The sequence below is a fragment of the Primulina huaijiensis genome, chromosome 16 (genome assembly GCF_012295235.1).
Source record: "Primulina huaijiensis isolate GDHJ02 chromosome 16, ASM1229523v2, whole genome shotgun sequence".
Taxonomy (NCBI): domain Eukaryota; kingdom Viridiplantae; phylum Streptophyta; class Magnoliopsida; order Lamiales; family Gesneriaceae; genus Primulina; species Primulina huaijiensis.
In genome coordinates this window covers 17,383,339-17,396,937 of record NC_133321.1, presented here as the reverse complement: position 1 = coordinate 17,396,937, position 13,599 = coordinate 17,383,339, and the positions used below count along the sequence as shown (strand labels likewise).

Below are 13,599 nucleotides of genomic sequence, written 5' to 3'. Positions count from 1 at the left end.
AAAGAATAAAAAAATTATACACAAAAATATGCGTGCTTAATTTGTTTTTATCCAGAAATATCGTATCACTTACCTGCTGAGCTGTATCATTCAATAGTACCGCAGATGATACAGGTGAAGCCTCTTCATATGAGATAACACAAGTCTGGGAGGTGTTTTTGGATGAATAATCAGGTGATTTTGTGTGGGGCAGCGTTTATAGGGATTTCCTGGAAAAGGAATGGCTAGGGTCGTGGAAATAGGATCATTTGGTGAAACCAGAGCTTGTCCATGGCTTTTATCTGGAAAATGACGTAGTTTTCAGAAGCCATGAAAAGGGATTCTTGAGCATGAAATCTAAAAGAGCTGTACTTAATTGGACAATCTGGTATAAGAATCAAAATGTTGAAAGAATAAATTAAAAGTGTGAGCTTTTGATTAGGTTGGTAAGCATGAAAGACTAATGGAAGAGAATTAGCTGGTAAATTTTAAAATGTCAAGTCTATTTATAATATATCCCAAGATATGCAGAAGAAATTACTATTGTAATAATCTTGGATGGACCATCATCTGACATATACCATAGATGTGAAGGTGGTTCTTGAAGCTGTGGTGGAGAGTACAAACCTGTGGTTATTCACATCTTTCACAATCTCGATCACAAGCTTATCAATAAAGAGAAAAAGATTCACAAGTGCGTGCGAAATATGTTGTTAATTTGTCTTCCTTTCCCACCGACTTGTGAAATTGCCACAGAACAATTGCAAGTATTACAAGTACTGATACATGTTCGGTTTGTTTTTTAAGGAACAAGTGTGTGTGTGTGTATATATATATATCGTGACTATTTGTGAGAGTTCCTAACGAATTAAATCGAAATGAAATATGATTTATGAGGGTTGAGATTATCGTTTTTTTAATATATACTTTATAATATTAATAACGTGACGTAGGTGCTCAGAATCAGGGCATTTGGTCTAGTGGTATGATTCTCGCTTAGGGTGCGAGAGGTCCCGAGTTCAATTCTCGGAATGCCCCCTATAATAACATATATATCATTTTCCTTTTATTTTCAGTGGGCCACTTAATCGAATCTACCTGGTCCAGAAAAACATGGGCTCGATTGCAGTTATAATTGGGCCGAAAAAGGTCACTCGAATCCAGTAAGAAACCTCATTCTCCTCCACATTAATTTTTTAAATCTTTTTTTTTAATTAAAAAAAATATGTATCTTTGCAACTTCTATTTAATCAATCGAAAGTGGTTATCGATTAGATTATATCCAGTCCGTTATCTCAAATTTAAAAAAAATTAAATTTTATAATGTCTTAAAAAAACAAAAAAATATGAGCTTTCAAATTTAAGATACTTTTATTAATTTCCTCAATTAAATAAAAAGTAGGACAGACGCAAGAGGGATTTTATATCAGCAGACAATTCTAGGCAAAGACACAATCATAGCCATGTTACTTTGGTTGCATCAGAGAGTGCACATTTATTTAATCCGAAATCAAGAATTGTTCAATATTAAAATGTAATAAAATATTGTCATACAAATTTTTTTTTTGAAGAAAATATTCATAAATTAGCGTATGTTTTTCTGTTGTGAAAATTCTGACAGGCCACTGTTTTTAATAATGTGTTTCTCCGTCTCCTCCACATTCTGAATTATTGACTGATTGTAGAATTTAAATCTAAAATAGATGCAGAAAAATTAAATAAATGCCTCTTTTTTGAATCTTGTCTCCTGGGACCAATAAAACAAATGGACGTATAATTGAGTTGATAGAGTATGTGAATGTTTGGTTAGTGATCATATGTTTGATTCTTCCTATCAATATTTTCATGGACGAAAATGTCGCACACGGTTTGTCTTCATGGTTTGCAGGCTAATATATCAGTTTAATGATTTATCAAATACACAACAAAAAATAATAACTAAAGGTTCAAATGTCATAAAAAAAAACGCAAACAAACACATGGATACAAATTAATTGGTTGGAGATATTTATCCCATGACTTGTTCTCCGATTAAATGTCCATCATATGTAGAACATTGGTTTTTATTCAAATTAAAAGGTTTAAAATTTACAAGGCCAATATTCTCATATTTTTTTTTAAAAAATCATATTAATCTTTTTTAAAAAAATGAAGATATATAACTTATATTATTGAGATAAACAAGTTGCATTGGATACTCCTGTATTGATTATAAAATTATATATTTATTTATTCTAAAAATAGACACGAGCATGTGTGGTTAGCCCCAAAAAAATGGAAATGGAATCGTGTACGATGACCACAAGTAAATTAGACCTGCATTGATTCAACTTGCTGTCTCTATTACAATTTCATTCTCTCCACACATATTTTATATGATAAAGAATATATAGAACCAATTAAATCAGGACCAATTATCGATTAATTCCACGAATGCATTTTTTCCCTACATGAAGTAATTAAATGATAATCTCTGAGAGACCGGGCTTGTAGCCCAGTGATCTCACCCCCTGTCGGAATAGCCGGTTTCTCCGGGTTCGATCCCCCCTCTCCGCGTGAGTTGTAATAAAAAAAATGATAATCTCTGGTTTTTTTTATAATTAATGTAAAAATTAAAAAAATTCAAAAATAATTAAAAAATATTTTTTTTTGCAAAACTACTTTAATCCGCGCTCCACGTGAATGAACATCCGCGTTTTGTAAGCGCGGACGCTCGCTTACGTGGACGAGCACTGTATATTATTATTATTTATTATTATCCTGTGATGGACTCTCATCGTAAGCTTATTATTATTATTTATTATCATTTTTAATAATTAAAAATAATAAATAATAATAATATACAACTTAGCCAACTTTTTGACCTGAAATACATAAACCATACAATGATTGTAACTTATACTCAGCCAATTTTAAACTTGAGATTTTGGTGACAGATCGGCGATATTTAATAATAATAACAGTAATAGTAGTGCGTAAATTAATGTGTGTAAAATATTTTTATTTTACAATTTACTAATTTTCCTTGAATTCGTTGAGTACTGTTATTTAATATAATTTTGTTCTAATAATCGTAAAATAAATAGTGGCTGTATAATAATTATTTTGAGACTAAATTAAAGCCTAGGTCACCATGTGCATGTCCCCTACGTGTGCATGTGCGCGGCTATTACCAATTTGATTATAAATTATTTATTTTTAAATATATATAAGAATCAATGGCGGAGTTACATAAAGTCCGGTGTAACATTTTTATATATATATTAGGTTTGTGATAATTTTCGATTAATTTAATATTAGTTCAGGTGATTCATTTTAAAAATTAAAGATTTCATTGTTTTAACTTTTTTTTCTTTATAGATTAATAATTCTGACTCTTTCATTGACTATATATATTATAATAATTTGTCGTGATTAAATGATAAATTAATCAGAAACGATATGAGATATTTTGATATTATTGTTATATTTTATAAAGATAATTGTGTATATATATATATGTTAGCCTTCATTACTAAATGAATTTTTTGATTTTGAAATTCGGTTCGTGGTAAAATCCAAGTGCATGCAGCCAAAAACAGTTACATGATGAGCACAAATGTCAAATATTCCTTGTCCGAAATTTATTAATTCCAATTTCACATACTAGAAATTGATCACTTCTAATTATTTGGTAAATATCGAATCTAATTTTCTTTTAAAATATTATTTTATAAGTATTTAATCATTAATTTTTCATAAGTGTCATTGGTTTATAATTAAAATATCATTTTTTAAACATTTTTTTTAATATATAAAGCCAATGGGACCCAAAAGTCAGCCTCATTCGTGACACAGGGAGAGAGAGACAAGAGAAGAGGTTCACGGGTGGCTCAGCCAACCTCCTTGGGAATTTCAAAATTTATATTCCACACACTGTATACATACATATAATATCTGTATACATATATATAAATAATATAATATAATATAAGAATTATCTTTGTTCTAAATAGTCACGTTGTTACATACTTTGTTTGACTCAATTTTATAATAATTTGAGTTAAATAATAATTATGTAATTTTTTAAAAATCTATCATCCTACCAGACAAGTGATGTCTTTAAAAAAAATATTATATCGTGAAAATTTACTATCATTATCTTTCAATGTATATTAGATAAATTTTATATAAAATGATAAACTAAATATTTTTTTTATTAAATGTATTTCGAATGAACGTGAATTTAATTTCTTTAATCTTTATGATCCAAAAATTCGAAACAAAAATCTTGTTATATATATATATATATAGATGACACGTTTGCTGACAGGTAGTATTTAATTTTGTAGATTCCAACACATAATATTAATAATACACGAAAAGGGTCTAACTTTTAATTATGGTGTAATCATTTTATTCTCTGATAGCAGGACTTATAAAAGGTAATTTACTTTTTTTACTTTTTCAATTTATAAATAGTACTTATGACTACTTTCGCTCTATGGTTTCCTTTTTTTTTATTTAATTAATTTAACGTGTTAGGCAAAAAGTTGGAAAAAAAATGCTGATTAAACTTTGGAAACAAAATAATCGATTGCCCTATTTTTTTTTATGAACATATTTTCCTATTTTATATATACGCGCATACTTTATATGTTATTGTCTAACTGATTTTAGAGATCGACTATCAAAGTATATGTGACGATGATTTATGTGCGAAAAATCAAAGTAGTAGCGTTATTTACGAATTTTAGATGATCTATTGAATTAATAAATTCACTTGTTTTTGTTAATAATTGTGTCTCAAATCCGATATTTCGTTTGGAACTTGTGATATTTATGTCAGATAAACTACGAGTATCGGTTTTGTGTTATCTTAGTTTTTTAGTTTTAAGGCAACCGAGACAATGCTCCGATTATTTCATTTTATAGTTATCTTACATTTCTGGTCATTGTTTATGTAAGTGGGTAATAAGAATACCTCCGAAGTTACAATCTACTCAATTTGGATGCTTCTTTTTACATTAATTCATTAAATATGAATGAAAGGAAAAACTGATTCCGCATTTCTGTAAAAGTAGTTATAATAAAAAAATGAACTTTTATTTTCTAACTTTATATTTAAATAAATAAAAAAATAAGCAGTCTTACGCATAACAAGCAGCATACAGCCAATGTGTATATATATACCTTATACAATGAAGAACTAAAATCAATGGTTTCTTTGCTAAAAAAAAAAACTAATATTAAAAAAAGCAGCAAATTTTATATTTTAAAAAGAATTATTTAGTCGAGAGGGATACAGAGGGGGCCCACTCCAGTAGGTATAGCAAGCTAAATCTATGGCTGACCGACTTTGAAAATAAGAGATAAAAAGACAGATGAGAAAGGTTGCAATAGATAGAGAGAAAAGAGTACTGTTTGGTGGTTAGAAAAAAAGAGAGGAAATATTCTCTTTAGCTTTCAATTATTTTTGGTGTTTTCTCTTCAAATCAAACAAATCTCTCCTCAATAACAACACTCACAAATTTACAAATACTAATTTTTATGTTTGTATAATTCTTTTTGGATGCAAACTTCTATCACTTTGTGTTTTTGGGTTCTTTCTTCTTCTTTTGGCTCAGTCTGATACAGATATGAGAAGGATTTTTGAATAACACCAAAGAATTAATCTGATTGTATTTGAAGAAGTTGTTGGACTGATCAGCTTGTTTCTTTTGCTTTTTTGCACCGTTTCGAAGCTTCCAGATTGAAAGATAATTCAAAATCTTTGATTTCTTGAGCTTCAACCTTTTTGCAATGATGTCTGGTGACGTGTTTTCTTCTCTTAATCCAGCTTCTGCGAAATTCTTTCATCAAGAACCTGAAGTACTAAGCCCTAACCCTAGCTCCAATATCTCCAAACCTATTGTTGTCAAGAAGAGAAGAAATCTACCCGGAACTCCAGGTTATAATTAATTAAATTTCATGTCTCTATACCAATATTTGTTCATCTAGATTATGCTGATGATGTTTTTAGTTTAACTTTCTTCTAATTAAGCTTAGTATTCATTTTATTTTTCTCGGGTTTTAACAGATCCGGATGCAGAAGTTATTGCTCTTTCACCAAAGACACTTATGGCTACCGACAGATTCTTCTGTGAAATCTGCAACAAGGGTTTTCGAAGAGACCAAAATCTGCAGCTTCATAGAAGAGGCCACAATCTTCCATGGAAGCTCAAGCAAAGAGCCAACAAAGATCAAATCAAGAAAAAGGTTTACATATGCCCGGAAAATACCTGCGTCCACCACGACCCGTCCAGAGCCCTTGGTGATCTTACCGGAATTAAGAAGCATTTCAGCCGAAAACATGGCGAAAAGAAGTGGAAGTGTGAGAAATGTTCCAAGAAATATGCGGTTCAATCCGACTGGAAAGCTCATTCGAAAACTTGTGGCACTAGGGAGTACAAGTGTGACTGTGGCACACTCTTTTCCAGGTAATAAATTTGCTCACAACATTTGGTAATTTGGGAACATGAACATATAGTATGTCGAATTGAATTAAATGTATGCTGCCCTTTCAAGTTTTTGATTTCTTGTCAGCAAATGATTGGGTAATAAATATTGTCTCAGCACATGTAGTGTACATCATGTATTTAAATTGGTAGATTCTTTGATTGTATTTTTAAATTTCTTTTTTCATATAATATATTTTTAATACAGGAAAGATAGTTTCATCACGCACCGAGCTTTCTGTGATGCCTTAGCTGAGGAAAATTCAAGAATTTCAATTGGTTGTGGAGTTAATGATCACAACTTCAGAAATGACCTCAAAAATCCAAATCTGTTTAATATTCAACCTCATCTGCCAACTGGTTTCACCACCTCCGCGGGCGGATTTAGGCCAGAATTTACCACTGGAAATTCTCTCTTCATGGATCAAGATCAGCAGAAGCCTAGATCTTCTCTTTGGACGTTTGATCATAATCCCGATCTCTTCATGCCTTCAAGTTCAACCAATTTTCCTGAAATGATGTCGATAACTTCCAGTGACATTTACGGATTAAACTCATCGATGGGATATTACGCAAATCTCTCCCTATCGCCGTGGCCGCCCCAACCAAGCCTGAAGGAGGAGCCAGCGATTATAAGCAATGGGAACTCGAAGACGATGGTGGCCAATTCATTACATTCACTATACTCTGATCAAAAGCAGATCAATCACTCAAATTATTCATCCTCATCAGGATCAATGTCTGCAACTGCACTTCTACAAAAAGCAGCTCAAATGGGCTCAACTAAAAGCAATCCTCAGTTCTTCGGCAGCACAACTGGAGTGATGCTTAATTCTTCTTCTCCTCCTCCCCCGTCTCAAAACAGAAGTGAATTACATCGGGTTTTCAGCAAACAACAGGAAAATGGACTGGCTGGTTCAGCCATGAATTTCAACTCCTCCACCGAAATTAATACGATCAATAACTCAGAACCATCGATGATTCAGACACAAGGAACGAGTTCACGGATCTTGCATTCGGACCATTTGCATGGCGTGAGCCGTAGTTTGACGAGGGATTTTCTTGGAATGGGCGGATATGGCGGCGATGTCGTGCCGTTCCTGCCGCAACAACTGGCCAAATTTGCTTCCATAAAATCAGGTATGGGGATGAACCACTCCACTGATAATAATCAGTAACATGTATTTTCTTTTCAAGAGATAGACACTATGATCTATATGATACCATGAACAAATCTCTCTATGTGTATTAGTGATTGTTACACACAATTTCCACATGCTCATACAATATATAGATTGAAACGCATGATATATTTTTCCTTTTAAAGATAATATAGATAAAATAAATAAAAGAGATCGAATTGGATTTTACGATATTTTTGTAATTTATCATACAAATATAAGCATGCGTGTAACCTCAATTAGTGTACGTACACCCAATATTTTCAGGAGAAGTTCGAAAAAAGCTGGGAGAACTGGAGAGGTCATAACAAATTTCATGCATGAATAAAATTGAAAATACATTTTAGTGTTCTACAAGCAAAGCATGACGTTTTCTATGAGGATATAGCAAACATATGTTTTAATAATAATAATAATAATAGTAAAACACGAGTTACTATGAATAATATTTTGGGTGAAGTCATTTTCATAATTCCAAAAAATTGGAAATAATATAAACCAACCACAAAAAATATCCAAAATTTAATAATATGATTTATTTTGAGTTTCTAATTTAACAAATATTAGTAAAATATTTTATAGTAGAAAAATATAAATTCATTGCGTGTGCTCGACTGCCGGTGATAAGAGGTACGGGACAACCTTACCTTATTCCCTTTGGTTTCCACATTAAATCAACGGTTACATCACCTTCATGCCAACCTATCAAAGCAAAAAACAACCCATCCAATTCTGCCACATACTATATTTATAATATTTTTAAAAAATAAAAATAAAAAATTTAGTAGGTATAATATACATATATACGCTTTTTTAATTGACATATTCTTTCTTACAATTGTTTCAAAATAATTACACTATGTTGAATTTAATGCAAAAGCATATAACGGATCCGACTTAGCCAATTAATTTGTGTTCCAAATATGGCATATGCATCTTAAACCATTGAATTAACGGGTTCAAATATTCTCATGGGACCCACTCCTTTTCTGATGGTTAGAATTTTGTCATTCACCGGGTTGAGCATAGAAAAAACGTGAAAATCATATCATATTTGCAAAATATTACGATTTTATAGAAGTGGTTAAATTCATAGATAGCGAAGAAATGAGAAAAAAAATCCGAAGTTGGTATTGGTAGGTTGTATAACCGAAATCATTTTTATCAAAAACTATAACCAGTGTTAAGAATCTAACTCAAATATTTTGAATTGTTAAACAACTCACAAACTACATTTCGATTTTTCTTCTCAGCAGAGATAACCTAATATATTAACAAATATCTAAGATGACATAGTAAAAACTCACATCCACATGGAAAAAACTTCAAAAGCATTCCTATCTTTAACTATGATTTTCCCGCTTGATCTTACAGTTTTCGTCTCGGCTCCTTGGCTTGAGCTTAACTGCCAAGGTTGTTCCCTTGATTCACAGCTCCATTTTGTTGTGTGTCCATTTGAGCCATATCCCCAGCATCCGAGGAATGATTTTCTGGTGCCGAGTCACGTTGGGAATTCAACAATGAATTCCGATTTCTCCTCCGCTTTAGAATCTCGAAAAGAATGGAAGTTCCACACATTGCCCCTCCAAAACCAGCTACTGTGGCAAGAAGAACAGAGAGAACCGCTTGCACGCCAAGCTGTAGAATCGCCATATCAAATAGTTTTGCGTGAGAAATAATCTATGCACATTACTTGACCTCAACAAAATGTTTAAGGTTTTACGAAAAGCTTCAGGAATTTCAACATGATGCTGGTCAAGAAAATCGAATATAAAAAACCAAGAATTGTGGGTAACTTCCCGGATTTTGGATTAATCCTACATGTTATTAAACCAAAGAAAAATCGGTTTTCATACGATAGAAATTTGAAAGTAGCTGACCAGTATCTCAGTTGAAGAATGTCTTTACCAGAGAGTAAAAAACATGTGAGAAAATCACCACCAACGCAAACTGACCAGTGGAATACATCCAGGCATATCTTCTCCTTACTACAGAAGGGGGAAAAAAACTAAGGAAACAAAATTGACAAATTAACGCTTAAAATGACTAGAAAGAGATGCGCCATACCCATGGTGGTCGATATCATGGATGCTAGGAGACCCAATATGCAGGCAAACGGCAATGATATGGCAATTGCACTAGATTCCATTTTGTTAACCTAAACTTTAAGAGTATAGAGTTCATCTCAAGAAAGATATAGTGTAAAGTTTCTCAAATTTCGACTTACCAGAAGTTGTTCAAGAAAACAAAAATACGCAAGCATGCTGACAATCACAAGAACAGGAACATCCTGCCAAACCCTGCAATTTTTTGCAATTTTCCACTGGTTTATTTTGAGTTTTCCCCATTGTTTCAGCCGAGAAAAGGATATTTACTCACCTGTATCGGCTTATTTCAAGAGGACGAGTTGCAGAGCCTCTGGACTGAATGTTTTGGATTCGTAAAAGTGTCACTGGTAAGTTCTGAACCTCTTGCTTACAGACTTCACAAGTCTTGTTACCTTTTATGCTAAACCACTTAATCGCACATTCCTGGTGGGCTAGGGCGAGTTCGCCTTTACAGCTGCATTCCATTTTCATGGTGTCTGTTCCCTCACCGAGTTCCACTAAGCAGATTCGGCACACAGCTTCTTCCTGAGGGATGTCTTCTGAGTAGTTTTTATTCGCATCTGAATGACAAAGGTAAGGTTTCGGCTCATCATAAGATGAGGGGACAAAGTAAAAATGGAAAGAAATGTATTAAAACCAGTCCATTATTATTTTTGTCACCAGACATTAAGTATTTGGGAACAACGTTGTATTCAACTGTTTTTTTCATAAGAAACATCAGATTCAGACTTAAAACTGTGAGCTCGAAGTCTCAATAACTGCAATCCTATTTAGGCCAAGTACTTGGTACACTAATAATTTTTTACCTGGATCAAATGTTGAACTAGCCGTTGCAGTTGCAGTTGCAGAGGTCTGTTCTGGGACACGTGGAGTGGATGGAATCACACGATATACACTGTCTAAATAGTCCAGTTGCTTTGTGCTTCCATGTTTATTCAACACTGGTACTGATCGAGAACGATGTATGGATAGCAAGGATCCACCTTTCTGCAAGATGATGGATTCTGTAAGATTTGAATAGCTTCACAATCCATAGTGTTATATCATAATTAATGTACATTTTGCAACAAGACTTTCACAAGGACTAGTAGAACGAGATGATCAGATTAATGACACCCATCTTTTTTAAACAATAAGACTGAGAAAAATCTCATCTCTTCAGCTACGATGTGAGGGACTTACAGCTTCGTCAACTACAAAATTTCTAATTCCTCCATGGACAGACTCAGGATTCGAGTGCAAAACAGGTGAAGTTGGTAAAGACGACGTTCTCTTCATTTTTGGAGTAAAAATCTTTGTCAGAGAAAAAGCCCTGGTAATGGATGGCTTCCCACGTGCGTCAGGGGAAGCTCCGAGCATTAGCATGGCAGCCTTTTCCGTCTCTGAACTGGAATTACGAAATTTGAAGCTTAGCTTTGGAAGGAGATTCTTTACAGCTGATTTTCCTAAGGACGATGAAGGACCTGGAGATCCAAAAACTTTTGCTTGACTGGGGCTTGGTAGCGGCGAAAAACTTACTTTCTTGGGTGTTTGGATCGGCGAAATTGGCATGTTTATGGTCACAGAATCCTCTGCCAATCCCTCTACTGTTGTCTTGGGAATCTGCACAAAAAGATTTTGCCTTTCCTGCCCAATTACCAGTTCCTCGACTACTATTTCACTCGACTCCTCAAACTGATAGAAATGATAAAAAGAATAAAAATTGTCAAAAGAATCACAAAAATCACAAACTTGCACAATCCCACTCAGTGAATTAAAATTAGAAACCAATATTGATGCGAACAAATACGACTTTTGATTATTGTTTATATATAGTATAAACTACTTTAAATTATTACTGTTAATAAAACACCTAACACCAAATACAGAAAGAAAAGAAAGAGTAGAAACCAAATACCAAATAGAGAAAAAAAAAAAAGAGAGAGTGGGGATCTTGACAACTATCTGTAATCACAAACAAAAAATGCCACCGAATCCAAAGATATTAAGAAAAACAAACAGAACAGACGAATTTCAGTAAACATTTAGAGCACAATCTCCAAGAATTTCAAATATTTAATTGCAATTCAAGAACATCACGAACTCAAAATCTCGACCCAGAAAAACCCACCAAAAACCTTCAGAGATCCCACTAACAAGAAAACGATTGCAGAACCATACATCAGAGAAAAGATAATCGGCAAAATCAATAAATGGAAAAAAGAAAATACCTGGCGTGAAAACCCCTGATCACCGTCTCTGGTTAATGATTTTTCTTCAGATGTTTCCATATTTCGGATGAAGTACGATACCCAGAACTAGAATTGTTGAATATTCAATGAATTTGTGATAATATGAGTTAAATTCAGAATAGACAGAATTAGCGGCAATGGCGCAGTAGCACCGCCGAGAAGAAGAGAGTGCCCCCTTTTCCTGGTAAAATCTTTGCCCAGCAACTACAGTTATTACATGGGCAGTTAGACAAACCGACACTGTTTTTTATTTGTCCGAAAGTTATATCTGTTGCTTTAAATAATATGTTTTTCTATTTTTAGTAAAATAATAATAATAATAATAAAATTTATAATTCATAACACTTGGTTTTTCTTTTCGCTTTTGAAATCATTGTGATAACCCAAGGGCCAAGTCTCATATCAAAACTTTGGAATTATTATCATCATCAACAAATATGACAAAAAAATAGTTACTGTCATATTGAAGTCAACCCTCATAACACTTGCTAGAATTTTGAATTATACCTTACCAAGTTGCAAAGAAATTTGCATAAATTCTTACTTTACAAATTATGTTAATGCAAATAAGAATAATAAAAAAAATCCGAGTACCCGATCGTTGATGTAGAGTACACCGCATGTTCGATTTATTAACTTTAAAAATGTTTGTTATTCATTTTCTTACCTTATACCAAACTCTCGACCAATCTCATTTCCAAACAAGTAATTTATTATAAAAATTATTCTCTGAATGTCTCCCTTGTCTTAATTTTCAGCCCGAGCCAGAACATCTTCTGGTATATGTGAACAGATTCATCGAAGANTTAAATAATCATCCCTTATCTCATGTTTGGTTCATTTTTAATTTAATATGGAGGCNTATGCCCAGGTTCCAATCTCTTCCATTGTCCACAAGCCAATAAAACAAATCCACACATAAACCCCCCAGTGTGAGCCAAAATTCTGTCTTTCTTCCAAACTTCACGTGCAAATTTGCATGTCGACCAAAATGAGTGTAGTATGTCTTCCGGTTGGGTTCGACATATTATACGCACTTCGTCCACCCTGATCCCTCTTGATTTAGTATCCAGACTTAACCGAATACCCACCATTTGAAGTCCATGTCCATGTCCAAAAAACCCACTGGAATGCAGTTCCTTTCTGTCCTATCCACCTCCCATAGGATGTTGTTAATCTTAGTCCAATCCCAACCTCCCAGGAATGCAGCAACTAAATGTCATGTAGCTAGTACGTCTCGATCGTGTATGTGTATAAGAAAGATTCGCACGGCGGTTTAAAAGCGCTGAATCCTAAAATATGCAGTACTTCTCAGCTGAGTTCAATTTAATGTCACTTTCAGTGGATATATATAATATAATGATTTGCGGATCCAACTTAAAAATGCATACCAAAATTAAGAAATCATTTTTCCTAATTAAAGCCGATTCCGACAGCTTTACGGATCAAACTTCTGTCAATCTCCAAAGAAAGCAAATTAAACGTGTTACCTGCGGGAAGTTTATTATATTACATAGATTTTGTGAATTTTACGTTTAAAGTATTTGGATTAGTTAAGCTAAATCGATGTAAAAATTGATGTTTAGCGATCATGTTAATTTAAGTTTTATAATTAACGTTTTGG

The 13,599-nt window shown here is 33.2% G+C and overlaps 2 protein-coding genes and 1 non-coding gene across 5 annotated transcripts; 2 read left to right on the top strand and 1 right to left on the bottom strand.

The window, feature by feature from the left end:
- The first annotated feature begins 945 nt into the window (after positions 1-945).
- TRNAP-AGG (transfer RNA proline (anticodon AGG)) lies at positions 946-1,017 on the top strand. Its single transcript has one exon. It is a non-coding gene; the product is annotated as a tRNA-Pro (tRNA).
- A 4,319-nt stretch (positions 1,018-5,336) lies between these two features.
- Positions 5,337-7,767, top strand: LOC140961758 (zinc finger protein GAI-ASSOCIATED FACTOR 1-like). The gene is made up of 3 exons (XM_073420442.1): positions 5,337-5,908; positions 6,038-6,437; positions 6,664-7,767. The coding sequence occupies exons 1-3, from the start codon at positions 5,761-5,763 to the stop codon at positions 7,631-7,633; spliced, it is 1,518 nt and encodes a 505-aa protein (XP_073276543.1). The 5' UTR covers positions 5,337-5,760; the 3' UTR covers positions 7,634-7,767.
- Positions 7,768-8,840: 1,073 nt separating this feature from the next.
- Positions 8,841-12,218, bottom strand: LOC140962113 (uncharacterized). 3 transcript variants are annotated; one of them, XM_073420980.1, is made up of 8 exons: positions 11,955-12,218; positions 10,927-11,418; positions 10,551-10,731; positions 10,016-10,304; positions 9,864-9,936; positions 9,704-9,774; positions 9,545-9,624; positions 8,842-9,274 (listed from the first exon to the last, which is right to left on the bottom strand). In XM_073420980.1, the coding sequence occupies exons 1-8, from the start codon at positions 12,012-12,014 to the stop codon at positions 9,138-9,140; spliced, it is 1,383 nt and encodes a 460-aa protein (XP_073277081.1). In that variant the 5' UTR covers positions 12,015-12,218; the 3' UTR covers positions 8,842-9,137. The 3 variants fall into 3 exon arrangements, with proteins under 3 accessions (XP_073277082.1, XP_073277081.1, XP_073277080.1); XM_073420979.1 differs by having other exon boundaries at positions 8,845-9,274; positions 9,704-9,794; XM_073420981.1 differs by lacking the exons at positions 9,545-9,624; positions 9,704-9,774 and having other exon boundaries at positions 8,841-9,274.
- Positions 12,219-13,599: the final 1,381 nt, after the last annotated feature.

Excerpts from the sequence above, each read along its gene's own strand:
- LOC140961758 (XM_073420442.1), top strand. The coding sequence starts at position 5,761 with ATGATGTCTGGTGACGTGTTTTCTTCTCTTAATCCAGCTTCTGCGAAA. Across the intron at positions 5,909-6,037 it reads AAATCTACCCGGAACTCCAG|ATCCGGATGCAGAAGTTATT; the intron begins GTTATAATTAAT and ends GGGTTTTAACAG. Across the intron at positions 6,438-6,663 it reads TGTGGCACACTCTTTTCCAG|GAAAGATAGTTTCATCACGC; the intron begins GTAATAAATTTG and ends TTTTTAATACAG.
- LOC140962113 (XM_073420979.1), bottom strand. The coding sequence starts at position 12,014 with ATGGAAACATCTGAAGAAAAATCATTAACCAGAGACGGTGATCAGGGG. Across the intron at positions 9,795-9,863 it reads GTTTTCTTGAACAACTTCTG|GTTAACAAAATGGAATCTAG; the intron begins GTAAGTCGAAAT and ends CTTAAAGTTTAG. Across the intron at positions 9,275-9,544 it reads CACATGTTTTTTACTCTCTG|CTTGGCGTGCAAGCGGTTCT; the intron begins GTAAAGACATTC and ends GCGATTCTACAG.